Source organism: Pseudorasbora parva, chromosome 15 (genome assembly GCF_024679245.1).
Source record: "Pseudorasbora parva isolate DD20220531a chromosome 15, ASM2467924v1, whole genome shotgun sequence".
Taxonomy (NCBI): domain Eukaryota; kingdom Metazoa; phylum Chordata; class Actinopteri; order Cypriniformes; family Gobionidae; genus Pseudorasbora; species Pseudorasbora parva.
The window spans coordinates 5,208,638-5,227,292 of record NC_090186.1 but is presented as its reverse complement, the minus strand read 5'-3'; the positions used below and the strand labels follow the sequence as shown (position 1 = coordinate 5,227,292).

Here is an 18,655-nt window from a genome sequence, read left to right as displayed (position 1 = left end):
TATAAGACTTTCATAATGGCATCAGCGGAATATGTTCATTCACTGCCTAATACAACAAGTAGTGTATATTGCTTACAAGACAACATATTAATACACTCATTCAGACTTGCTCTCCCAAGGCTTGTAGTTATTTTCTTGACAGGAAGCTGAATAATATTTTAAAATGTTGAAAATTGTTTTTATCATCTGTTTTTGCTTTTCCTTTAGAAGTTTGATCATCCTCAAGGTTATCCATGTTTTTATCCGTTGCTTGCAGTCAAGAACGCACATTTGTGCTGTTTGTTGATGCTCTGCAAATCATGGCTATGGCAAAAGGTGGAATAGAGCAGTTCAAAGTACTTTACTTTGCTGAATTATTTACAGTTGCACAGTAGCACACACATTTTACAGCAATGATTGGTTTAGATGTGTGTCATTTATGGCATGACGGCAGTTTAATGCATTTAATATGTCAAGAAAATGTCATCTGTAAGGGATTATCTACGAAATAAGTGTTTTACAAGACCTAAATGGGCTGTCATGGTCCATTTAGGAGCTAATCATTTATCTAGTTTGTTCTCTACAACAAACTGGATTAATTATGAGCTCCTAAATGGACCGTTGTGGCTTTTCTTCAGCCAATACTGAGACCAGCTTTGGCTGAAGAAAGAAGCCACAATGGTGTACAGTATAATTGATACATATCATTCATCTGTAATGTTCCACTTAATGGTGGCTGACTATGGGGAAAAAGTCCACTGACTTGAGCGTCACCAGGCTCTTATATCCGTGTTTAGGCATACATGGTCAGTTGAAGCCACTGTGTATATAATACAGAAAACAGGAACTCATTAGAGTGAACAATAGTGCAAATATGATTTAAAATTCTCCTGTCTTTATCCTGTTAATATTCAATATACAGATTAAGCTCACCTCAAAAACATTGAGCTTGATGAGACCATCTCCATCCTTGTCAAAGGCTCTGAATGCCCCTGTAAGAGAATCAAATTTTACTACAACAATTCAATAGCTACAAAGCTGCACCTTAAAAGCCTGGTTGCAATGCCTGTGTGAACTTCAAGGTATTTTAGAGGGATAAAAAAACAGAAAAGATGACGTGTATACTTACTGAACATTCCCTCGAGTCGCACTAAACAGCTAATGTAGCTGTCGAAATCCAGCTCCATGTGTTCGTTGGCATATCGCATGCAAATAATGTCATACAGCTGAATGTTGAGTTGAAAACCTGAGGTACAGTGAAATATCTTAGATTCTACCCTATAAAAATATCTGATGAGAAGTCAAAGACTCCTGACTGCCCAACCTGCTTCCGTAAGAGCGTTCCTCATCTCAAAACTGCTGATTGAACTGGATTTGTCTGTGTCGAAACGTGTGAACACCAGCTAGACAGTGTAGAGAGAAACAGAGCATGTCTGTGGCTTTAACATTATGTTATACAGTGTTGTACAAAATGATTTGACATGCTTTATAAAGGTGAAAATAATGGCGTACCTTCCACTGTTTAATCTTGTTCCATAAGTGTTTGAACTCTTGCAGGTTTAGGTGGCCTGTTCCATCAGTCTAAATGTGTTGTGGTTAAGATGCATTTCAGAGCCTTTGTAAGATTGTGCCATTCTGCATTGTACTTCAAATAACATAACTATTTGTGACAAGTCCAGGCCACAAGGGGGCGCCATTAACATGCTTGTAAAAAAGTAATTTTGTTATTGACCATTTCCTGCTTAGTCCACTAATATCAAGGGGGTAATCTAGCACTCGGAAAGCGTTCCACCCATAGGGGCGGCCATTGCTAACCAAGCCATCACCTGCTGTTAGCATCCCATTGACTCCCATTCATTTTTGAGTCACTTTGAAAGTGAATAACTTTACATCTGAGGCGTTTAAAGACTCCATTTGTCTATTGTTTATTTATAAAGAAACACGGCAATGCATAAAAGGCTCCATTACCTTGTATCTTACACTATTGCCCCACAGAAGCTGTTTTTGTAAAAATAGGCTAACGATTGCGTCATAACCAACTCGACTCTGTCGCACAGTTGAGAAATTACCGTATAGACAGAAGGAGACGCTCAGAAACAATCTTTAACTGTCTATGAGACAGTCGGGGGGACGTGGAAACATAAAATCCGATAAACTCAAGGGAGAAGAATGGGGAGAAGGCAATAGTGAGCCAAAAGCAACGGGAGAAAATAATTAAACAACGTGATTCAGATTTCACTTTCCACAACTACTAGAAGACCTACAGCTGTCAGACAGGAGGCTCACGGCACATCTACGTCCTCAAGCTCAGTCTGAGCCTGCGCAGTTCGCTCAGCCATCAGAAAGTGAGTGCCTCTGATTGGCCTCATTTTCCGCCGTTGAAGTCAATGGGATAGCTCTGTCCATTTCTTTTACTGTCTATGGCTAATATAGTTCACTTGAAAAAGAGTGAGCTAGCCATTTACAAACCTATTTTTGTTGTTTGCAAAAATGGTCAGTTGTCTTTTATCTGCGACCGCTGGGCGCCAAATGGCTCTAGTTTCTTTGGTTCTAAAGTGGTGCGTTCACATTAGTGAAATTTCACCAATATGTAATGCACAAAAAGCTCTATTGTCAATGTTGTATAGATGTATAAAGCACAGCTGACACAGAAGTCACGTTCAGCAGCTTTCTATTGGACAGCGGTGGAGAATTTGCATTGCCAACTTGAACACGAGTCAAAATCTGCGAGAGGAACCTTTTCGCCAAACTCACGATCATGTTGGACTGACTAGATTTCACCTGTGAAGTTTTCCACTGAGCTACGGTAAATGTGACAGCACCTTTATACATTAATGCACACATTAATGGCCCATAATGCACAGCAAACCTAAAGAAGGATACATCCATGAGTGCAATCATACTTCTGCAGCTCTCCAGACTGAAACCCTCTGTTTTCAGCTCTTTATCTAAAGAAATGAATGGATGGATAATAAATACTCTACAGACAGAGACATATATTAGAGAATTAGTAGTAGAAAATAAGTTTTTGCTCACGTTTGGCAATGACTCTATTAAGGACAGTCCTGAGTTCATTGGCGTTGATCTGCATGTCCTGCAAAAGAGAAAACGCAGTCACAATGATAGTGTGAAGTATATATGAAGTTCAAACATGCATTTCCATAAATGTACTCACGTCTCCAGCAATCTGCTGAAAGATGGCCCTGAACTGTTTTTCCTCTTCAGTCTCCTCCTCCTCCTCAAGTGGCTGAACATGAGAAATTAGAAATACTGAATGTACAACTTACTAAACTAGACAGAAAAATGTGTCAAGACAAACTTTAGAGTTGGCTTGAAAAAGACTCTATCTATTCATCTATCTATCTATCTATCTATCTATCTCATGACCTAGCATGTTTTTGCACATTTCTAACATGAATTAGCACAATGCTAACACATTATCAATGGTTTTTTTAACACATTGCATGCATGAATTAGCATGTTTTTGCACATTACCTACTAGCATGAATTAACAGAATTTTTAACACATTGTTAGCATTAATTAGCATGTTGTTAGCATGAACTCATTGCTAACACAAATTAGCATGATTCAACACATTGGTAAATGATTTAGCAGATGGTTGGATGGATTTAAATGGCTTCTGGAAATTTAAATTGGTGAAGTTTTGTTGCAGTTGGAGTTTGAACAGGCTCATTTGAAAATTCCGTCAAAAGCAAGTCTATGGGATTTTTTTATATTAATTTTAGGAAAATTGTAAGTCGGATCAGTTATAACTCAAGAGATTTTAAAAATGTTTGCTCTCCAAAACTGCTTGTCTGGCTATCACCAGATCAAGCTCAATTTAAGATTGAACATTGGTCTGTGGAGTCTGCTCGGTATTTTCTACTGCACAAGAGGTGTGATACATGAGCATTATTCAAATGAGTCTGTACGCAATTGGATAGTCTTTCAGCCAATCAGACCACAAGAGGTGTGATCAACGGGCATCGACCCATTGCTTCTCTATCAGTTATCATGTTAAACCCGCCAATAGCGCGCCAGGTGGATAAGCCAGTCTGTGATTGGTTCCCACAAAAGTGTTACAGAAGCAGTAGAAATGAATGTACAGGTTTCCACAGGCAACTCCACAGGAGTTGCAGGACAAAATCAAATCACCGGCAGATCAGGCTGGGTTTACCCAGTCTATAAAGACAATTGTGTGCTTTGGCACAAGAAAGATTTGTGTTATTATGATTCTTACTGTTACCTACAGTTTTGACATGTTGTACCAGCTCATGCTGTTTGTCATTGCTGAAGATGAAAAAAGAGCTGCGTGTCTGTCTGCAGCAGTGCAGCTCATTAACAGAGCTTCACAACACATTGTCCATCTCATTTTCCATCTTTCTCATCCTATTCCACCATCTGTTGTGGGCTGGTAGAATATTGCACAGAAAATTAAGTAGGCCTAAACTGATGAAACATCTCGATGTCATTTCCATATTTACCCTGATTTTCTTCTTGACATTATCCGTCTGTTGGTATAAGAAAATGAAATGTTAGATATAAACAAATGCTTTTCAGTCTCTTTCATGTTTATAAAGAGAAAAGGCTAATACTGATTCTGAGTTTTACTTTATTTTGTTTGGTTGTACTAACACTAGACATAATGATTCACTGATTTGGACAGGATGAAATGTGAGCTGCGTCTCAATTGAGAGGCTGCATCCTTTGAAGGCTGATTACTTCACAGAGGCGTGACAGGCTGTCCCAATTCAACGACTCCTTTAGACGCATCCTTCATTTCCCCAGCAACGATTTTACAACAGATGGATCTCCTTGCTAAAAAGAGCTTAAGATGGTTGGCTGGTCTTCCAAGCTGGTTTTAGAGAGGGTTTGGACACTGGACTTAGCTGGTCAAGCTGGGAGATCTGCAGCCAAAAGACCAGCTTGACCAGGCTGGAAGAGCAGCTTAAACCATCTAAGACCAGCAAACCAGTCTAGGCTGGTTTTAGCAGTTTTTTTTAGCAGGGTTTCACGGCCTACCCTACCTCAAAATATTTTTTTTGAGAGAAATTACTCTTACTCTTCTACCCAGCAAGCACAGTAAGGTAATGTGACATCAGGAAGACGTTGGACTCCAAATAACAGTCAGAACTGACATCAAGCTCCAACGTCCTCATTGGTTTAAGGAGTCTGCTCTGTATTTTCTACTGCACAAGAGGCGTGATCAACGGCCATAGTTCAAATGACTCTGTACGCAATTGAATAGTCCTTCAACCAATCAGACCAACGATCCATCGCTTCTCTATCCGTCATTCTGTTAAACCCGCCAATAGCACACCAGGTGGTTCCTGTCAAATTGTAAAGGAAGCAGGATAGAAAAATGTACAGGTCTCCAGCCTGAGCTGCAGGGCGAAATCAGATCAGCAGTATATTGGGCTGGGTTTACCCAGTTTACACCACACTGCAAAAAAAATGGTGAAATGCATGGCAGCAAAGGAAATTTCTCACAATCTCAGCAAAGGAGGATTAAACACCTCCACAAACAGCATTACCACTTTCACATGTTACTAACCATAACATTATTTCTGTCTATAGAATATCTTACTGAGAATTAACTGAGATTTAGATGTTGATTTTTTTTTAATATTGAGAATAATAGTGGTGATCGGTGTTTCCTTTAGTTGGGCTGTTTGACTCTGTTTGACTTTTTAACATTAGTTTTTCTCTGGCTGCTGTAACTGTGTTTGTTATAGCAAGAAAAGCAAGAGAAATTGTGATCAGTGATATGTCTACATAATGATAATATATAATTATCATATAGTGGTCTATTTCACTTCACCATCCATAATCTAATCTAAATACACTAAACATTTTGAATTCCATAATCTATTAGACTCACTCAGATATCAATAATCAGCATATGAATCTCAACAGTGGGGACATTTTTAATATGAGTTTTACACAATGCACCCAGAATGCATTGCGGCATGAAGTATGTCACCCTTATTGAGATTCATACGCTGATTCTTTAATGTCTGCGTGTATCTTTAAAACTTTTTGATGCACAATCCCAAGATTACAACACTGATGGACAATCACAGGACTATTACAATGAATAATGTGAAATTAATAACTTAATATCCAAATAAAGAGTAGACTCTGAATATGATCAGTGAATCAAACAATACACGATGATCATATCTTTATCATCATCATCAAATAGCTGACATCATCTAAACACAATTTCTCTTGCAGTTCTTAACATAAGTTCTTACCATAGTAAACACAGTTACAGCAGCTGGAGAAAAACTAATGTTAAAAAGTCAAGAGTCAAACTGCACAACTAAAGCAACACTGATCACCATAATGGTGACTCAATACATTTTCAGCCAAACATTAAAATCTAAACCTCTGTTGATTCTCAATAAGAACTTCTGTAGTTAATCTGGTTAGTAGTAAGTGAAGCTGGCAATAAGTGTACTGCCATGAATTTCACCTTTTTCTTCTTTGTTTCTTTTGTTTGTTTATTCCAACCAAACATTGGATTTAGACGTCAACCCAACTTTCTTTGTCAACCAAAATCTACATCCTGGGTTGGCTGAGTAAGTATTGGGTTTTAACTTACTCAAATACCTAATGATACAAATGTACATAAAAATCTATATATATAAAGCTGTTCAAATAGAAGCTGTTCATCCTAAAAGATGTGATTTTATATCATTTATACTCATTATGTATAGAAATGGATATGTATAAACCCTGTTTTGTTTTCAGACAGTTTCAGAAGATAACTTTCAAAAAAAGTCCAGTACTTTACTACCACTCATCAAGGGCAGCAGTCAGCAACAAGAACAGTCGTCTGTCAGCCTTTTAACAACGCTCAGTCTGAACTTCACAGCCTTGGAAGGCGTGGCCTTTGACGTCTGCGTCCTTCGAAGGATGTAGCCTCCTAATTGGGACATGGCTATTACGAGCTGCCACAGAACATGACAGACAGACAGAGACAGGTGTTGACTCACCGCAGGCTCTGCCTCGATCTCTGCATCTATAACCCTGAGAGAAAACACGCAGCTGTCAGCCAAATGCACAGGAGCATTACAGCTCAAAGGGTTCTTTAAAACATCTGACTGTAAGAAAATGGCTTCATTGAAAAGTCATTAACATACTTTATATAATGCTTAACAAAAAAAATACTGCATGTACATGATTATATATGAAAAAAAATGAATTTACGTGATGCATATATATTTATATATGTACACTATATAGGCCTACATCATTTTATAGCCCTATAGAATGTATACGACAACATCATGATAATATCTGTTAACATATTAATGCTATTCTAATGACTGATTTGACATTGATAATCCGTGTCTAAACTCACTCTGAGCTGCTCTTGTTCTCAGAGAAGACTCTGAGCAGAAACTCGCTCTCCTTATGGGGATCGAAGGTGGACGGAATGATGACGTACTCGCCCGGTTTCAGGCAGAACCGCTCCGTCACCTCACGTATGTTGACATAAGACTTTGAGCGAGCTATGGAAGCATTATAAAGGAAGAAATCCTTTTGCAGCTGTTGTTGGCTACCCTTCATCTAAAATGAAGATAGCAGATTTAGAATATTTCAAGAAAAACATTTATATAATGAGAGTGAAATAATAGGATGTCTTCTGCTAAAATAAATGTTTTATGGAAGATGGAAAACGTAGGGTCCCTATGTTTTTTTAACTAGTTGTTAATTATTCATTAATCATTATTATTTCTAGCCTAGCTTACTTCAGATTTCAAAAATCTACATTCTTTTTAATAATTTCCATGAGTATTCCAGACTTTGGAATCACAATTGCCAAAATTCCCTGATATTTACAGGTTTCCTATGATCAATTTCATTATGATGCCATCAGTGTGGTCTCTTCATGATGTAGTCATACCTCCTTAGGAACCTGTGAAAGACAATGGGTTAAATGATTATTAAACTGCTAATAAAGAAATCTATCATTTCAAAATTTCACAGAATTCTAACCTTTCATTGAAGTAAAACAATCGGAAGTGGGGGAAAGTCAAATTATAAAATGGATGTTTTTCTCCAATTGATGTTGGCCACAATTATTGGCACCCCTAGAAATTCTTATGTGTCAAATATCTCTGAAGTTTATTTCTATTCATATTTATGTGTGACTAGGAGCATGAAATTGTCCAGCCATGACATCCTGTTCAACATATAAATATGAGGAAACACAAAGGTAGCTAAAGAAAACAGCTAAAGCATTGAAAATCCCCATTTCCAGCATCAGGGCATTAATTGAGAAGTTCAATCAACTAAAGATGTTCTGAATCTGCCTGGAAGAGGACGAGTGTCTATATCGTCCTAATGCACGAGAGGAGGAGAGTTTGAGTGGACAAAGACTCTCCGAGATCACAGCTGGAGAAGTTCAGAGATTAGTTGAGTCTTGGGCTCAGAAAGAATAAAAAATCTAAACCTGACGCTTCTGCTAGAAATCTGATAATGGGCCGTGGTTGGATCTTCCATCAGGACAATGATCCAAAACAAACATCAAAATCAACACAAAAATGTGTGACTGAGCACAAAATGAAGCTTCTGCCATGGCCGTCCCAGTTCCTGAGCTGAACCCAATAGAAAATGAGTGATGAGCTGAAGAGAAGAGCTGGAATCTGAAGGATCTGGAGAGATTCTGGATGAAGGAATGGGCTCTGATCTCCAAACTCATCAGGCCAAACTCCAAACTCAAGAAGACTCAGAGCTGTGATCTTGGGGAACGGACGGCGCAATAATTGGGTGCCAATATTAGTGGAGGGTGCTGTATGTACCATGCTGAAATATGTTCTTATTAATACTGAAAGAGGTCTTGTTTGAGCGCACCTCATATATGGCGAACCCAATGTTGTGTAGGCCGGCCCCTGTGCAGCGTTCCTTTCTTCTGCCCTTCTGCATCAGTGCCACCACCACTGTGCAGGTCTTCTCTTTACGGTCAGCATCCACAAGAACCAGGCGGAACTGAGGGTTGGTCCAGAATGTGTCTAACAAAATGGACAGAAAGATGTTTAATTAGTGGTGTGGGCATGTTGTGACACATTAAAATTTTCAAGTTTTAAAATATATATTTGTTATTCTAAAACTAACTTACAGTAAGTTTAACTGTAAGAAAAAGGCTTAAATGTGAAACACAATTTTCATGAAAAAAAGTAATCAACAGTCTTTATGCACCAATCAGGCATAACATTGTGATATTGTGTTATTCCTCATATTGTGTTGGTCCCCTTTTTGCTGCCAAAACAATCCTGACCCATCAAGGCATAGACTCCACTAGACCCCTGAAGGTGTGCTGTGGTATCTGGCTCCAAGATACGAGCAGCAGATCCTTTAAGTCCTGTGAGTTGCGAGGTGGAGCTTACTTAGATCAGACTTGTTTGTTCAGCACATCCCACGGATGCTCGATTGGATTGAGATCTGGGGATTTTGGAGGTCAAGTCGACACCTCAAACTCATTGTTGTGCTCCTCAAACCATTCCTGAACCGATGTGCATGAGCTCCCCACGTGCATCAATGAGCCTTGGCCGGTTTTCCACTGTTCCTTCCTTGGAGCACTTTTGATAGATACTGACCACTGCAGACCGGGAACAGCCCACAAGAGCTGCAGTTTTGGAGATGCTCTGACCCAGTCGTCTAGCCATCACAATTTGGCCCTTGTCAAAATCACTCAAATCCTTACGCTTGCCCATTTTTCCTGCTTCTAACACATCAACTATGAGGACAAAATGTCCACTTGCTACCTAATATATCCCACCCACTAACAGGTGCTGTGATGAAGAGATGATCCGTGTTATTCACTTCACCTGGTCATTATGTTATGCCTGATCAGTGTATATAAACCATTTAAGACTTTATGATTGCAAATGAGTCTACACTGATTATATAGATACCAGGAAAGTTTCTGCAACCACCGGCAGAGCTGCCCTTCACCCATCGGCCCTCATGTATGTACACACTCCACTTGAGCATACGGTCATCCTCAAGAGTGTCTGGGGTCAGATTACAGATCTCCAGTTTGGTGAAGTTCTTCTGAAACTCCTCAAAAGACATCCTTGCATGACGAGAAATTAGCAAAATTATAAAAGACACTGGCTTCCAAAGTACCAAATGAAGCGTAATACTGTTTGAAACACAAGCGACTGTTTGAGACTTTCTGGAAGCCTGATGGTCTCATGAAGCTGTGGAGGTACTAACCAGAACTCCCCTTGCTCTGTAGGCCGGAGTCTCTCCTTGTCTTGCTCAGATTTGGCTATTGCAGCCCAGTCATTGGACTTACAGGCGGGAGGGGGGGCAACTCCCCAGGGGTCTCGTACACGAATCAGACGGATCATTAGGTCTTTACCATCCGGACGTTTACCCTGTGGATGAGAATGTAGCGATTGCATTGAAATATGTTGAACTGTGTACTCATGCAACGTCCTGTATTAGGATGTGACAGATACAAATGCTCAAGTGCATTACAAACCCACATGCTCAACTCCAGTGACGGAATACGCATGGCCTCTCACAAGTCCAGATGGAGTTTTAGTCCTTTGAGCAGTTGGGACCAAAATCTGTGCAGGAGAATAAAATATAACAGCATATTACATTTACTGTATGTCAAAAATACAAAAACGTACAAAAACCTGTTTGACGAAACGTTGCAATAAATTGGCTCAATTATATCAGTGTGCGGACATCACATTTGTTTTTTGCTTTTAGACTACATTTATGTCACAGTAATGGAGCAATTTTTATTAAAATGTTTTATTATACTGTGACAAGCATAGCAGGACCGAGAGCCATAGGAACAGATCTCCGTTCACACGGCTCTCGGCACCACGATACTTTCATTATTAATATCAAACTAGCAATCATTTTAACGTACAAGTGTACATCTGTCAACGAAAAGAGTTTTGTATTTGTGAACATACCATATTAGAGTTTCATTCCTGAATGAATTATTGTATTTGAATGAATTGGTTGAGTGAATGATTTAATGACTCACTCATAAAGCGAGTGCTCCATCTGAAATTGCATACTTCTCCATTAGGAGAATTAGTAGGTGAAAAACTATGTCTGGATTCACATAGAGCAGACACTTAACTATCCCATGAGGCCCCAAGAGAGTATTTGCAACGCCACTTGAAGTGGTATGCCTGCTAAAGCTGTGGTACGCAGGGAAGAAGACAAGAGATAATGTTATATCAATGTCAATGGAGAAGAAGCTTCACTGCGCTGAATAAACTGCTTTTGTTAGGAAATATCTTATCATTTAAAGAATCGACAGCCCATCGGCTAATCTTAAATATGTTTGCTCTTATAACATTCATTTAGGATTGAGGTCACTCCGGGAATCATGGACAATTGCGTGACAGGTATGATTCAGTTTACTTCTCATTCATTTCTATGGTATCCACAAACCGTGATTGACTGTTGCACAACTCTGAACGAAATTCAAGACTGAAATGTGATCCAAGTTAGCCATTACTCTTCTTTCAGTGGTAGAGTCACGGACCCTTGTATCTCACAATAATAAGACCATCTCTAGTATTTGAATGTCAGTGAAGCAAACACAACTGCTGCGGGTAGGTCACGTGACAAAGACAACATGACTGATCTAGAACGTCTGGATTTCATCCATACTACACAGGTGTGCAATTTTGAACACAGCCAGTCTACCTTCCTAAATGAGTCATTCCAAAGATTAATTTTTTGGTGTTTTTGCCTTTATTATGATAGGACAGTAAGTAGACAGGAAGTGAAGGGGGATCGGGAAGGGTCCGCTAGCTGGGACACAAACTCGGGTTACCCGAATTGCAACGGCGATATATATGTCGCTGTGATGCCCAGTGCCCACAAGGCTATAGGCATCGACAAAATGAATGAATCTAACTGAATTAATTATTAAGGATTCAATGACAGTGACACCTATTGGCATATTGATGTAACCTACATAAAGAGTCCCAGAAAAATGTCCACCTTTAATGCACAGACCAACAGCCTGTCTGAAATGCAAGTGGTCCTCACTGCAGAGCCAAATGATGTCCAGCTCCACCTCGCTGGGCCTAAGGGGTGGAGCTTGACCTTATCAGGTTTAGGGATAGTGTTATTGGGGTTAGGCCAGGGGGGTCCAAAGTCGATCTTAGAAAGCCATTGTCCTGGAAAGTTCAGCTCCAACCGTCCTCAACTCACAAGACATTGATTCGCTTGTACAGGTGTGTTTAAGTGGGGTTGGAGTTGAGCTCTTTAGGACAGTGGCCCTCCAGGAGCAGGATCGGACACCCCTGGGTTAATGGTGTGGCTGAACCTTCAAGCTCCCCCCATTATGTCTAGAAAAGGGAGCTGAACATCAAGCTCCCCATATTGGCTCTCCTTTGAGCCTTATCTGAAATGCTCAAACACATGCTGAATTCAGAACTGCATATTATTTCTGCCATAGAAATATATAGTAAGAGAAGTATATTTGTATGTATTTATGAATTCAGCATCAGTGGAGTGTGTAGCAAAAAGCACAAAAAAAAAGTGTAGGCTATATTTATCCGCTGTTTAACAACATCCAGTAAGTTTGGAATAGAAGGAAGCCTACATCTATGGCACAGCCCATGAGGGACCCTCTCTTCAAAGCCTTCCTCATGATGTTGAACAACTCCTTCGGGGCCTCTGTAATCTCATATAGCTCAGTCACTCCTCCAGTGAAGTCCTCCATGGCCTCCAGTGAGTTTCCGCCCTTTAAAGCTTCATAAGAGCCATGTAACCTGGGAAACAGCAGTCAAACCAACACTTTAAGCACCGTGGTCTGATTTGTGACACACTTTAATGTGAAATTACAGTATATTCCAGGTTAATACCTGAAGTGCACAGAATGACTTCTCTAATATCTAATTCCCCTCTTGGAATATCATACTGTATTTCTACAATGCATATGAAGGTACCCAGCATGCAGTGCGGCATGAATAGATTATGCTGTGAATGATTTTCTTGATTCTTGTTGGTTTTATCTGTGCTGCTAAAAAAAATTAGCTTCCCTTTTAGGAGTTTGTGTTTGTTTGTTTTGTAATGTTCAGAATTCATCTTTTTGATTGTTATTATTATTTGAGTGTCACCATTGTTGTGTTTTGTATGTCGAGTACTGATGTCTGTGCAAGTGATGGAAGAAAAAAAATCTATATTGCAAGATGTCACACCTTTCAAGGATAAATCTCAGCAACAGCTTTACTATTGTAAAATTATAAATTTGAACTCACATATTGGTAAACCTTCATGCTGAAACAATGCTATAATAGTATAGTTTGACTAACTTGAAATCAACTTGTTTCTTTTATATTCTAGCATTGTTTTAACAAGATCCCAATCTAATGAAACACCGATCACCATCATGGTGACTTATAACCCATTACAGTACTAAACAATATCATTTCTTACAGTGGCGGTTAAAGACAACTTTACCATGTGAATTAACAGTAAAACAAGAGCAGTTCCTGTGATGTCAGCATCATTTTGTGGATTCACACATGCAGTAATTCATAAGAAAATGACCCAGCATGCATTGATTTCACTGTAAATTTCAGACTACAGTAATTTATTGTAAAATAATACTCTTTCCTTTTTACCCGTGCACTATAAGAAGAGCTTAAATATCAAGACAAAGTATTATGATTTTTTTGAGGAAAAAATGTAATCAATAAATCAAGATTTTAACTTACTTTGCATATGCCTTCTCCAGAAGAGCACTCCAAAATTCATTCTTCTGTCCAGACCTGGTGAACACCAACTGGTTTTTGTAAGTGGGAAGTCGATCATCCACAATCACATCCACCCACTCACCATAGCGCCAGAACTACAAGAATAAAGAAAGGTGGTTGAGCTTGTGCCTCATTCAACGGAGAGAAACGCATATATATCAGAAACTATATCTGAAATACAGGACAGCACAGTTTTGATGCCCATACCTGGAAATGAAAAATGCCAGCATAGTTTTCAGTGAAGCTCTGGTCATGGGGAACCACCCTCTTCAGGATTATATCATTCAGCGTCAGGCACGCTATAGCAGCCAGCAGCCAGCAGTCTCCTGCAGGGGTTAAGGGATCACCGGGTTTCACTAAAACCTACTCAAATCTTTTATTAAAAAAATATGTGAAATTTAATTTTCAAAATAGAAATGTAATTGAACGTGTGTGTTTGTATGTGTGTGTTTATATACATTAGGGATGCACCGATATAAAAAAAATTGGCCGTCGCCGATAATTACTAATTTTTGAAAGCCAATAACTGATATATTGGCTGATAAATCAAAATCATAAGAGCCTAAGAGCTTGAGAGCCTGATTACAAAAACAAAAGTCTCACCATTAAAATCCATGACCTCAGCACACAATTTTAATGTTCTCATAATAATTTTAGATTTTATGAAAGAAAGAAAGAAAGAAAGAAAGAAAGAAAGAAAGAAAGAAAGAAAGAAAGAAAGAAAGAAAGCACATAAACACTCAAACACACACACACACACACACACAGACACACACACTCACACACACATAAACAAACAAACTCAAACACACTCACATGAAGAAGTATTGGATTTAAGTTCAAGTTTAGGTTCTGCACTGCGAACCCATTGCGTGTATGAAACTGTACACTGTACAGGTGCAAAAATGAACGCCTTTTCTCTGTGCGCCTCATGCATTCACGGGATGCCTCTGTGAACACAGCACCGCAACACGGATACAGCAGCGGACACTTCATTCATTTCTTCAAGCCTTTCGTTCTCACGCAACCGATCCATTTTTCGACAGAGCATTTGGATACGCTGAGAGGTGAGGAAATGGACGGCATCTCCGTATGAAGGGCTATCTTTGGTGACACCGACACGCTTCGAACAGGAAATGTTCAACTTTGGATCTCAATAAATCAAGCTCACAAACCATGTCCCCTTTCAAAGGTTTCTGTCCCAAATGGCACACTTCATGCTCATTTGTAAGTCTTGTGGACTTACAATGGGTGCATGTCCGTGTCCAAGAGTGTCCCATTTGTTATTCTAAGTCTCAGAGCGCCCTTGCGAGTCCACACTTTCATGACATATTGCCACTTTGACTGTCAGGTTGAGGTCTGCTGCGGAGCAAAAGTGCACAATGAGGGCACATATCAGCTACAAAGGAACCTAAAATGACAAATGGGACACCCTACAGAGGGGTTCCTCAAATCCGGTCCTAGAAGGCCACAGTCAAACCCTAATAAAACACAACTGAAGAAACTAATCAAAGGCTGAATCTGAAATCGCCCCCTAAACCCTCAATCCCTATTCCCTATGTTAGTCCACTAATACAGTTCACTTGAAGGTAAGAATGAAAACGAGTGAGTGAATTCAGACAGCCGTTAAGCGTACATTAAGTGTACACTTGTTATTGTCCGCTATGGTTTCAGACACCTCTACTAATCTGTCTCCTTAAATAGTGTCCTGTTTGTGAGGCTACAGGGGGCGCAAGAGCACATGAAGTGTGCCATTTGGGACAAGGCCTCCCTCTTCAACATCGACCACTTCAGCTGTGTGTGTCCATCACAGTGTCTCACTTTTACAACAGCAAGCCAGATACTGTGTATCTCAGATGTAATTAAATACATTTGACCCTCAGTGACCTTTGACCCTGATCACCAGGGCAAGAGAACAGCTTGAGGTAACACAATATCATTTTGGTGTTGGCTAATTTCCCATATTTTGCATTTACCTTGGCCATCATCTAACACTCTACAACACTGGGTTAGAAACAACCCAAGCACTGGGTAAATATAGGACAGAACACATGTTAAGTTAATTATTTCCAGCAAATTGGAATGTGTATTCAACCCAGCATATATAGTTGATACATTTTTACAACAATACTAGCTTATTTCTTGAAATCATACATTAATTAATGTCTATGCAATAACTTAAATCCTCTAAACAGTATCTGGGTTACACAAAACTACCCAAACATTAGGTTGTTACATCTGACCGTACTCCCGCCCACAACATTTGAGTTCGGGAAGTTTGGTCTGGACTTGATTCATTGTGGAGCAGCTCAAACTAGAGCTGTTCGGACCGATCAGATTGTCAGGGCGGGCTTTATACAGTGATGGACAGATCATCAACAGTACCGTAATCATCTACGTCACCAAAGAGTGCTTGGGCTGAATTTGTTCTAATCCTAAAGAGAAAACTTGTTCGTATGCGTTCACCTTCACTATTTCTCTCAAAAATGATGACCGTGTTGGTAAGCACTCTGTGTATCTTTTTAAACAAGGGCAAAGATTATTTACACTCATCTTCTTCTTCTACTTCTTCTTCTGCTTCTTCCAGTGCAGTTGAGTTCTGTTGATAAATATGCGTCGTCTACTCACTCCATTGCTCTGATTGGTTGTAGGTCTATCCAATTGAGTGTAGAGGGATTTTCTTTCCTGGTTCAGTTGAAACGCCCCATAATCACCGCCCAGTGGAGCAGTATCAGACTATGACAATGTCAGAGCAGAGTATGACAATGTCAGGCTAGTCTGACCCAGGATCTGGGTTACACCGAAACTACCCAAATACTGGAAAAAAAAATTTTTTTAGAGTGAATGGTCCCTTTAAAAAATTGATCTTTAAAAACACAATTCATTTAAAAACACTGCTAAATCTTTAGCAAATTTTGAAATATATATACGGCATATATTTTTTATAAGGTAGGCTAAAATTGTGATTCACGTAGCATTTAAAATCTAATTTAGTTTTTTTTTGTTTTAATTATTTAGGCTATAGATTAAATAGGCCTTATTTTAACATTGCCGGTTGTCAGTGATGAAAAAACATTATCTACTTATCCTTAATTTTAATATTGGTGAATCCATTCCAGATACGTTATGATATGTATTTAGATTGAATGTCATATATTTTCGTACCCAGGTCTCCTTGGCAGATATCTGTCCTGTTGGCTCCCCCAATAATGAACTGTGGATTGCTACAAATTTCCTGTTTAGGGAAGAGAGACAGAGATTTACAGTAATTATCATCATTTTTATATCATAGTTGTATTATTAGACCTCTGCTGGCTTTACAAAAAGAGAATGCTATGAAGATCTCAGCACCAGCACAGAAATACAGCAGCTGTCCTGGGTCATAAAGTTTGCTGATGGGAACTTCACTAATACGCTTTTATGAGCTGCATCTCGAAGGACATCAAGGCAGGATAATGTACGGGGACATTCTCCTACTCATTATTTTTAAAGTGTCAGTAAACATGCGTGATTGTCTTTTTGAAGCACCATCCAAAAATGATTTAACGACCTAGCAAATGCTTTACAAGAGTGTCCAGTAACCTGATTCTCTGAAGCTGTATCATCAAGCGAAGTAATGTGTCACACATCAGTCAAACGAAACAGTCACGTTTTTATCAGTTACATGAGATGGACTGACAAAAACACTGCATATATCCTCCAGATGCTCTTCTCAATTATCTATATTACATCAAGTGATGTAAGATAAACACATGTCAAACCTATCAGGAAGAGCTCCGCTTAATGAAGCATTGGAAAGTCAGCTGAGAACACACACATTACAGGAACACTGCCACATTCCCATGGCATGCCTGCAAGAAATATCTTATCTCATGCCTCTGTCTATTCAGATGGGAATTGGAAACAACCTCCTATGATAAGTGAAACCAACCGAGGAATTGATCGATACACTGTCAGAAAAAAAGGTACAGTGCTGTCACTGGCGCAGTACCCTAAGATACAAAACTGTAAAGGTACTAATATGTACCTTAAAGGTACTAATACGCACCCTTAAAGTACTGATATGTACCTTTTAAGGTACTAATATGTAACATTTAGGGGTTAGTTAGGTACAAAGATGTACCTTTTTACTTTTGTACCTTAGGGTACCGCCCCAGTGACAGCACTGTACCCTTTTTTCTGAGAGTGTAGTCAGTCAATTTAGGAGTAAATATGTTCATTTTATGGGTATCGTAGGAAGGTCGAGGAAATGAATGGAGAAAAAAGAAAATGCAGAAATTGTATTCAGCTGATCTCATGCACCTTACGGTCAGTCACTCACCGATGGGCGCTTCCATTCAAGCTTCAGTGGGAACTTTTCACTGTAAAAGAGAGAGGAGTCCTGGGCCGGGAACAGGGGGTCTTCAAATATCACTTTTTTGCGAACATATTTGTCTTTGAGCTCCTGAAATTCCTTGAGCCGCCTGGCATCTTTAACAGCATCATTACGGCTCAGAATGGCAGAATAAATGTTTCCAGGGGCAGTAAACCTGCTGTCCACTGTCTGTGGAGCAGCTTCAGTCAGCTGGACAGATGTTTCTGAGTACTTCTGTTCTTCTGCCATATTGTTCTTTGAAGACCGATTCCAAAGGAGCGATGAATGAGTATCAGTATCTGAGGTGGCTCAGTTTTCTCAGCTTAGTCCTTATTTTTACTCCTCAGTTCCTTTATATTCTGGAGGAGGCGCTGGCCATGTACACAAATAAACGTCAAGGCAAATGTTCCACACCGGTTCCGCACACGCTCACATATGCTTGCATGCACACACACACACCCAACTTTTCCCCGTTCCTCTTAGAAGCTAACTCTATTTTTAGGCCTCCTACAGGGACGTGAAGGTTTCTCTCTTTCTGCATGTCTAATGGGGGCATGATTC

The 18,655-nt window shown here is 39.5% G+C and overlaps 1 protein-coding gene across 3 annotated transcripts; it reads right to left on the bottom strand.

Moving 5' to 3' along the window:
* Positions 1 to 6: 6 nt before the first annotated feature.
* capn3b (calpain 3b) lies at positions 7 to 18,521 on the bottom strand. 3 transcript variants are annotated; one of them, XM_067416829.1, is made up of 21 exons: positions 18,062 to 18,521; positions 16,906 to 16,975; positions 13,948 to 14,066; positions 13,702 to 13,835; positions 12,585 to 12,753; positions 10,486 to 10,569; positions 10,211 to 10,374; positions 9,907 to 10,067; positions 8,846 to 9,003; positions 7,896 to 7,907; positions 7,350 to 7,558; positions 6,982 to 7,015; positions 4,465 to 4,491; positions 3,155 to 3,226; positions 3,016 to 3,073; positions 2,863 to 2,927; positions 1,492 to 1,560; positions 1,304 to 1,382; positions 1,109 to 1,225; positions 913 to 971; positions 7 to 799 (listed from the first exon to the last, which is right to left on the bottom strand). In XM_067416829.1, exons 1-21 carry the CDS (start codon positions 18,341 to 18,343, stop codon positions 773 to 775), a joined length of 2,169 nt encoding a protein of 722 aa, XP_067272930.1. In that variant the 5' UTR covers positions 18,344 to 18,521; the 3' UTR covers positions 7 to 772. The 3 variants fall into 3 exon arrangements, with proteins under 3 accessions (XP_067272930.1, XP_067272927.1, XP_067272926.1); XM_067416826.1 differs by having other exon boundaries at positions 7 to 971; XM_067416825.1 differs by having other exon boundaries at positions 7 to 1,225.
* Between the last annotated feature and the right edge of the window lie 134 nt (positions 18,522 to 18,655).